The sequence below is a fragment of the Papaver somniferum genome, chromosome 6, assembly GCF_003573695.1.
Source record: "Papaver somniferum cultivar HN1 chromosome 6, ASM357369v1, whole genome shotgun sequence".
Taxonomy (NCBI): Eukaryota; Viridiplantae; Streptophyta; class Magnoliopsida; order Ranunculales; family Papaveraceae; genus Papaver; species Papaver somniferum.
Window position 1 is genome coordinate 125,448,841 of NC_039363.1, and position 9,717 is coordinate 125,458,557.

Genomic DNA, 9,717 nt, shown 5'->3' on the forward strand with positions numbered 1-9,717 from the left:
AAAGAGTTTCCACAAGATAAACCTGACTGCCATAGATCCACTGTATAACATTCCTGGTGTACCACAATAGTGTCAAGTATATCTGAAAAATAAATCACAAGATACATAATACGCATGTAAGTTTCAAAAAGTGATGATGCTACACTGAAAGACGAGCAGTTGATTCAGATCAAGATTTAACACTAAGCAACCTTAGCAAAACTATGAAACGTCTCTAAAAATAGTTTGGTTTGTAAACTAATTAAAATTAAAAATGACACTTCAACTATAACTCGTGCATGTGAGCAATTAGCAAGGCAAATGGAAATCAGCAGTGATGTGAATGATTTGTACTCTAGACTCGTAGATACTAATGAAATATACAGTTATGGAAGATGGATATGGATAAAGAAACTCCTATAAAGGTGAAATATCGATACATTATAAATGTGCTGTAATGATGTCTTATATGTGGCCATTAGCTATCAAGCCTCTTCACTTCATTACTCAGTTTCAAACAGTCTTACTCCTCGCAGCCCTACATGCCTTAAAATAGCCTACTGCGATTTTAAGGACTTCATATGTGTTCAAGGGAAAGAAAATCTCTATTGGAAGTTTGGAACCTAAAAAGAAATTCTAAAACCTACTAGTCTATTACGCATAATATGATTACAATGCAGTTCAAAACATAAGTACCGATCGAAAGACAACAACGAGTGCCATGACCTATCGTGTCCGAGACTCGGTGAATATCAGAATCAACAAAAAAAAGGCAAGCGCAAGATATAATGAAGCAACAATTGCTGTCAGTTTTTATTAGGAAAACTTCATCAACTTTCAGTCAATCATCAAAGTGTATCACAAAACACCATTTTTCTCAAATTAATTTGATTGATAAAAGATCTGCCAAACAGTAATAATTTTAGAGATCATCAACGGATGAGGTCTGAGTACAAGATTATGTGAAATCTGGTCAAGAACCGAGAGAGTTCGTTGGGAGATGAGAATAAAAAAACTTCGGACTTCCCTTACGAACAACTGGCAAAGGAAGGCTCTCATCTTCTCCTAGATCATTTCGGCAACATCCATCATGATGCAGAAAACAGTACGTAGAACCTGAGGTCTATAAGACGGCCCTAAAAGAGGGTCAAGTACCTATAGAGAGATACATCATTCTCCAAAATGCACGCCTATTGGTCAATATGGCCAAGAACTATATATTCTTCCGGTGATGGCCAAGATAGGACGTAGGAAGAGTCGAAGAGATGTACCCTTGTATATGCATCACCATGAGCCATGTAGTTATGAGGGCCTCGAAATATTTTAGAACCTGATCTAAATGTCTTTAGCAGTTTGAATTTCTAGCTGTGATGCTGCTAAATGCTAATCAAAGATAATGCGTAAGTTGTCGTAGGCCCAATGGTGCCCACCTAATACCCTAAGGACACAGAGATTGCAACCTGTAACTAATTAGAGGAAAACAATTTGAAACAGGTGACTTTTTGGCGATGTTGCACATGTGCAGGTTATCAAAGAGTAAGATTCAAATTAAGTGGATGAACGTTGGTTGATGATGATGATTGACCATTTGAGAATGCTACTTGGTTGGAATGATGATGACCAGCATGAAAACTTCCAGGCCATATCATATCAGTATGTGCGGTTGTCGAGTGCTGCTTTGCCGACTGAGTAATTGCACTACACAAGGCTTCCACATCGACAAAATGTCCAACAGTATTTCCTTCTAATATGTTAGGGTTTTGCACGACCAATGAGTGAGTACTAACACCAAGTATTCTTGGAGTAGTATGAATGTAGGGTAAACCCATGATCATAGAATTCATTAAATTATGTGAATGATACCTTCTAGCTACTCCTCTTTCTCTCTTGTGAGCATTTTGATGACCGCCTAATGCTTGTGAGCTGTAGAACTTTCTCATGCAGAAGTTGCATGTAAAAATCTTGTGGAATGTGAGTTTTGGCTTATGGTACTCTTTAGATTTCCTGCTGCTAGATGTTCTGCCAAGGCTTAATTCCAACCATTCTCTCTTGTTGTTGCTGCTGCTGGTTTTGATCAAACCATTATTATTTTGGTTTTTCACTTGAATTTCTCTTGTTGGGTACCTTTCTTGTTGTTCTGTAACTACTCCCTGGAAGATCATTCTGAGCTTTTGTATATTCTCTATAAGTTTAGATGAAATGAGACTTAAGGTGAGGAAGAAACTAAAGTGAAGGGATATTGAATCAGTGATGCATTTGGTTCCCTTTGCTTTTATAAATGAGTTAGATCGAAGGTGGTGGTGGGCCCACAGCATGGTTTGAGGTGGAGGTCGGAGGATGATCGCATGACATTTCAATGTTCAACCAAAATTTATTGGACAAGTAACCAACTATACGGCCACCATGAATGCTATATATGCCTATCAAATTAATGCAAATGGGGTTTAATTTCCCAGCAATAACCTATTAAGTTGAGCTTAGAGGATACCGACATGTAAATCAGAAATCGAATCTAGTAAATCTTTTAGGTGAATTTTTTAATTATTTTTAAAGTAAGTAGGGTTTTTATGGTACAAACTGCCATCTGATGAAGAAGTGACGGATTACTGGCTCTCTCTCAGTCTGCTCAAGAAGTGACCTTTACGGTCTCTCATCAGTCTTGCGAGTTATGGAAGTATGGAAAGACCAGAGAGGCATGCAAGAAGGAACAGGCACCAACGACTTCAGCTGTATTGTCCTTTTTATTTAAACACAAAATTGGTTAAAAAGACCAAAATCAACAATTTCTGGGTGAAATGGACAGTTAGATTTTGATATTGTTTAAATGGACAAAAATGTAAAAATAGGCAGGATGTAACCAGTTTCACTATGCCCATTTATTTTTTCTTATTTTTAATTTACATAGGATGTATCCAGTTTCATCCTTGCTATTTTTTAAATTTAAGCTGGTTTCATCCTAGTTTCATCCTTACTATTTTTTTTTTGGCCATTTCACCCAAACTATTTTTTACTCGTCCATTTGAACTGTGATTTAAAAATATTTATACAAATGACCCATTTTGCGTTACTTAAAGTAGATAAAAGAAAAACTTCTTATTTTGACTCAAACAAAATTGTGCAAGGAATCACTAGGACTTAACATAAGCAGTAAAAATGAAAGAAAAAGATTGTTACTAGATATGGAAATGATAAAGACACTTGAAAGTTTCCAACAACGACAAGAGTGAGTGATCACCTGATAATGAGCTTTCAAGTACTGTAGGGTTTCTCCTCTTTTTTCTTGATTAGATTTGTTTCTCAATTATATACCAGGTTTGGTTTTTGGAATTTTTGGAGGGACCTATATACATAAAACTCCAAAACAACATAAACGAAGTGGGATTTCATAAATCCGTGCATTATTGCAGGAGGAGATATTTCGTGTTTGTTTTCCTTGGAACAGGACATGTACTAACTAATAAATTTTGTTAACCTCGTTTTTGACCTTGAGTTACTCTAGTCGCTAGACAGTGTAGTTCCGGATCATCATCCTAGCCTAGACTATATAAAAGTTAAAAAGGAGGAGATTATCACATCAATCACAGTTTTAAGAGCATTTCTTCCCACTATGAACTCAACAAACTATAAAAACAGATGATCAAACCAATAAAATTGTTAGTTTGTTGAGTGAGGCCCGTCATTAACCGCCCGCTTAATCTAGAGCCGCGCGGACAGAGGAAATCTGCTAGTGGGTTCAGCAAAATCGTTCGGATTTGCATGATCCGCCCCGCTTGATCTAAAACCGCCAGCAGATAATCTAAAACCGCTAACGACTGCAAATATGTTCATCCAAGGACTAGAATTCTGAGTTCTATAAATACTCCTTTTTTCAACTCCAAATTCACACATTCTAAACAATCTAAATCTCTTAACTCACAAATTATCTACAAAAATGCCTCCCAGAGTGTCTGCCAGAGTTCGCGGTGTTAGATACCGTCAAGATGAGGATTTGTTATTTGTAGAGCCTTTGTTTTTCACACACAATATGATGTCGATAGAAATGTAGCCGAATCGTCGTTGTGTTTCTGGGAAAAAGTTTATAGAATGTTCTCCGCTGAAACGAGGAACATTTATGGGTGTGATGCTGACGGATAGTCGTATGTTTTAGTGTAATTAGTCGCACGGTATCGGAATTCCTAGTTCTACTATTGCAATCACAAAAATAAACTGAATGGTGAAGCTGAAAATGAAATGGAACCTAGAACACTAGTGACGTGGGAAGTATCTCACGACGGACCTTTCGCCTTCCAAGCTTGTTTCAACATTCTTAGGGTGCTCAACATATTCAATCCCTACATCGTCCTAAATATTCCACCACTCGACCATTAAATGAGGACGAGAGTTTACGCCTATATAGTAGTTGTTTTAATCTAATGTATTTTCTTTATTCTCATGTACGATGTAGTTGTTTAATCCACCGTAGTATGTTTTTATTTATAAGAAAAATGTTTAAATTAGCTATAATATTGATGGTGCAAATGTGAAGATATTAACATATTTGATTAAATAGTAACACAACATAATACCATAGTGAATCGATAAGTTCCTACACTTTAATCAGCCCACTCCACTAAAAAGAAAAAAAACCTAGGACATTCCCAGAAATGCGTTCCATATGTGTCTTCTTCTGTAGAAGTGCGTAAATGCATAAAAGTCCGGCAACCTGCCTTTGAGCATCCACTAATTCTTTTTGGATAATGTATGTATTTGTGATCTTCATCCCCACAGTGCTTGCAGTGTAACAACTCATTCTTCAATTTGGCTTTAAGTTTGAAGTTACTACAGAGTGTTGCAAAATTTTCTTCTTCTTCTTTAACCTTGATAGCATCATCTAGCATATGTGGTTCCTTTGGATAATTGGGATCTTGACGTTGCAATACCTGAGATTTTCCGATTGTGATTTAATCACCATTATGATGCGTGAAAAACCTTCTCGCGGACACTTTGAATACATCCAAGGGCATTGCATCAGACTGTGGTTGTCCATGAAACATAATGGACAAACCTCTTTTGCTTCGACACATAATATTTACTTCGCTTTGCCTTTTGAAAACATGGTGGATGTTGTTGGATAAGAAAGAAATCTGTTGGTTTGTTTGAGAAGCAAACCTATTTATAACACAAAAAGTAACCGTTGGTAATTCAAATGTGCGGTACAAGTAAAGTCGCGGGTGGTTTTACTTTGTCCGCCAACGACTATATTTCCAATGACTCTATTTTTCTTACCCTATAAATTCAACTCTTCACATCTTTTTATTTTTTTCCAAAACCCATCATCTCTCAATCTGCAGAAAAATGTCTGCTAGAATTCATGGTCCTAAGTTTACTGAAGAAAAGGATTTAGCTATATGCAAAGGCTATTTTATTCATAGGGTAGTTGTTGGTATGAGAGATCAAGACAGGTCTTTTTAGGAGAACATTTTTACAATGTTCGTCTCAATAACGGGGAGCCCGGGAAACCGAGATGCTCGTCTATTGTATTCTCGTTTTCAATCAATTAAGCTAGCAGTCACGCTATTTCATTATATGGTAAGGGAAATTGATCGAGAAAAATTCATCGGTGTAACTGAAGCTGAAGTGATCCAAACATCTTTGGATAATTGAGAGGAAACTCGCGGCAAACCTTTTCTATAGACGCTTGTTTCAACATTCTTAAAGATGGTCCATCTCAAGCACATCTGTACTGCACCCAAGTACCTCTCTTTGTCTTTTCTATGGAAGAAGATGTTACTCTTGTTCGATGATGGATACATCGTATGACGAGAATTATAAACATGGACTATTTATGTGAAAGAGTATTGCAAAGTTTTGTAGCATCCGAAACGAATATATAAGAAACAGTAAGAGCCTAGAACTAAGATTTTCATTCATCACTAATGATGTCAAATATTATACAAAAGTTTTGTGGATGGTTCACCATAGTAATTCAAGATTATCCAACGAAGAACTGGTGAATATCTTAATATATTTGTCCTCACTGATCAACTGCATCATAATATCTTAACTAACTTGTTGTTTATCTATTTTTCAGAAAACCATTGCTCAAACCAAGTTTACTGAAGAAAACGAAAGAGAGTTTAAGCATTTTGAATGCTATGAACTGTATAGAGATAATGTGGCTGGATTTGATGTAGTTTAATGTTATTGTTGTCATCTATTATGTATGCAAGTTTAAGTGTAATAAACATCGCTTAAAATGAAATGAAAATCTATTTTAAAATCTAAATATTTTCATTCATTGATATTACTGCCACTTCTTTTACAACATATAAACTTTGACAATAATAAAAAGTACTAAACAGCTTCAATAAAAATCCAGTACAATCTTTGACATTTTGTTTATCTTCATTTGACTATCTTCCATTCAACGCGCTCTTTGATAGTTTCGCCTTTGTTTTTGAATTTTCTGTTGTTAACTTTCAAAACTAGAGCTCGTCTCTGCCTTTTAGCTAGTAGAGCATTTTCCTGAAGCCACTTCTAAAAATTGCACTTCCCTCTTACAATTTTCAATCTTTTTTAAAACTTCCACATATCTTAGAAATAGCAGCTTCAAGTTTTACATCGCAAAAAAAGTATTATCGTCTTTTCAGACATTTCACTAACAATAAAATTAAAAATTTGAAATAGATTTAGAAAAGAAAATTCAAGAGAAGTGAATTTTGGTGCGAGTTGTTGTCTGAAGATGGTAGTAATTTATAGAGGTAAAAAAAATGACAATTTTTTACTTTTGAAAAACTAGCCGTTGGCGGTTTCACAACATCCACTGGCGGATTTACATCGTTTGCGAGGTTTTGGTTAAACCGCGAGCGGATTCAGCTGACCCGTGCGGTTGATGGTCAACCGCCCACTACTTTTACCATAATGCAAAATGAAAAAAATGCACTTTGACCATCCACATGGCTCAACAATTTTTTTGATTTGTTGATTTCCATAAGAATTGCCCTAACTAACTATGACGTATTAAGAAAACCGTCTAAGATGTGTTACTTGCGCTATTGATAACATGTTTTCCGGTTTGAGGATAAAAATTGGTGAAAGAGTTGAGATAAATATTAGAACATGTCTTGTCATGCATAAACATAACAAGGCATACCAACTAGGCTAGCATAAATAAATTAATCAATAGACAATAAACATATTTTAATTTGAAAAACAAAACAATACATTAGCCAGCCATATTTTAGTTCGTGCATTAAAACGATGTATATGCTTAAAAATACAATGACTTTTGATATTATAAATTTAATATTGTTTTTTGTACTCGTTGTGTAAATCTACTTAAAAGCTTTTCTGCAAGATAAAATTCGTAAAATTTCGATGTAGGGTTTGTTAGATATTGTTTGTTTTATTTTTGTTAGAGCATAGCTCGGTTGAACCCACCAAGCGTATGCAAAGTTTGGTTTTCATATTTTAGTATCAAAACTCATCTAGAGTCGCTTGATTAAATACTAGAGTCAACTTCGTTTAGGTGAGACTAAAAAGTCTAGGAATGTTGAGACATACAAGTATTACTCCGAAGACCTGAAGAATGGGAAGAATTAACGACTACAACGACGACATCATCCTTTAACTTGAGGTTAGTAATATTGACTTGACCTTGTTTCCATTCCTAACGTATCTTTCAAGTCGTCCTATATTGAAAACATAACATGGGAAGCTGTATATATTGTATATAATACTCTAGTGGTGAGACCTGATCATAACAGTATGATCAAAGTGTCAAGAAAAACATATTACGAAGTGGAAACACTTATCTTTTGGAACTTCGTTATTACGACATCGACATAATCTATTGTATATATTTATTTGATTATGTGTGCATTATATAGGTGTGAAATCATCCTAGAAAACTACGTATCTTTACATTAGTTTAAGGAAGTGGACGTATGAACTTGTTTTCATAATCGAAAGGGAAATCATGATTGGTCGTGTTATTCATTGAATATATTTAGGATTACCAATGGAAGATGACTTTGGTAGAACCTATCTTAACTTTGTTGAGACTTGAGGTATAACCGGACATAGCCTATATAATATAGCTAGTTGTAATCGGTCATGATCTACATTGAAAATCAAGGTATAACGATCAAGAGCTATATTGGAATGCAAGTTGTAACAAGTCATAAGTTACTTTGAGAACCAAGATATAACCGGTCACATGATGAATTGAGAAGTTAGTTGTAATCGATGACAAGCTACCTTTGGGAAGCAAGTTGTACCCGATCACAATTTGTAACTAGTCACAAGCTACTTTGTGAGCAAAGTAACCGATTACGTCCTATATTGGGAATCATGTTATAACCGGTCACAACATATTTTGGAGTGATGGTTTAATCGGTTTCATGTATAAAACCAATAACCATGGATCACATATTTCTTAATGGTGTGTGTGTGATTAGGGTTCTGGGTTTGTCAAGTTGAGAAGCTTCCAGATGTCGACATATTTAAACATGTACACAAATCTTATCATTTATTGTTCAAAGATATTCCTTGATACTCAAGGTGATCCCTGGTCCGAAATATTGAAAAGAATTTAATTATGATTTTCATCATATATGTTTTAATTACCATCAATTGAAGCATATCCTCTGGAAAGTATTATTAGTTAATGTGCTAGACTAATAATAAAAGTATTTCTATGAGAGTTTTCGGAAATGATGGTTAACATTAATTGAAAATAGGAAAAGTGACTTTAGGTACTTTAATGCATATCTTATTTTCGGTTTTGGAATTTCCTTGTTGTCCAAACAACCTTGGTCTATAAATACTTGAGTTTGCATTTCTTGCAAACTATCCTAAGAGCTAGGCAAACTTCATTTCTTGTAGTTTCTGGTGGAACCTTGTATTCGGAGAGGAAAGTATCCTAATTAGGTGAAATCTCTTATGACCGCTCGTTTAAATACTTATGTAGGATCAAGAAGCTCTACGAGTATCGTTGGTGGTAAACTACATAATTGCAGTGTTATTAGTTTTAGATTATTGATTTGATTGACTAACGGTTGTTGTAACTTTGATTGCAACTAGTTTGTTTATTCTTGAGAACCTTCTCTTCTGATATGCGGCTCACTCAAACTAGATCAAAGTATTGATGGGATCTTTAGAACCATCTTCGTATCTAAAGACATCTTGTGATAATCCATTGTTTACAGACTACGTTCTGTGCATGATTGATCACAAGAGGATTCAAGTGTTGTTGTGCAGGTATTTGAAGGCAATAGAAGATTTGAAGACGAATAAGAATTCTTATTAGTTTTCGTATCTTGTGGATTCAGTGCACAAACATTGATCGGCTGGGATACAACTAGAATCAATTTATCTTTGATAGGATTGATTGCTTAGTTGCGTGAGATCGACATCGCTTTATAGTTTCTCTTTGAGATTTATATTGATTGATTGAGAATCTAGAACTTTATTATTTCGGTAATCCATATTTGGATTGATCTAACCAGATAAAGGAGTTTTTTAGATTAAACATAAGAGACTTTGTAAAGAACTCATCAAATATCTTCTAGCAAGATTGATTAGAGTGGTTACCAAACAGATTCTTCCTTTGCTGCTTGGAATACGATCCAAAGGACTTACTATTCATATGCGTGACTCTAGAAGTCGAAGGCACGGGGATACTGAAGGAACTAAGTAGATAGGGTTAGTCTGCTTGGTCTCAATTATACGAAATTGGTATTAGATTTTGTATGGTGG

The 9,717-nt window shown here is 35.1% G+C and overlaps 1 protein-coding gene across 1 annotated transcript; it reads right to left on the bottom strand.

Annotated features, from left to right (window-relative positions):
- Positions 1-1,508: 1,508 nt before the first annotated feature.
- LOC113291451 (zinc finger protein 4-like) lies at positions 1,509-2,141 on the bottom strand. Its single transcript, XM_026540984.1, has one exon. It carries the CDS (start codon positions 2,139-2,141, stop codon positions 1,509-1,511), a length of 633 nt encoding a protein of 210 aa, XP_026396769.1.
- Between the last annotated feature and the right edge of the window lie 7,576 nt (positions 2,142-9,717).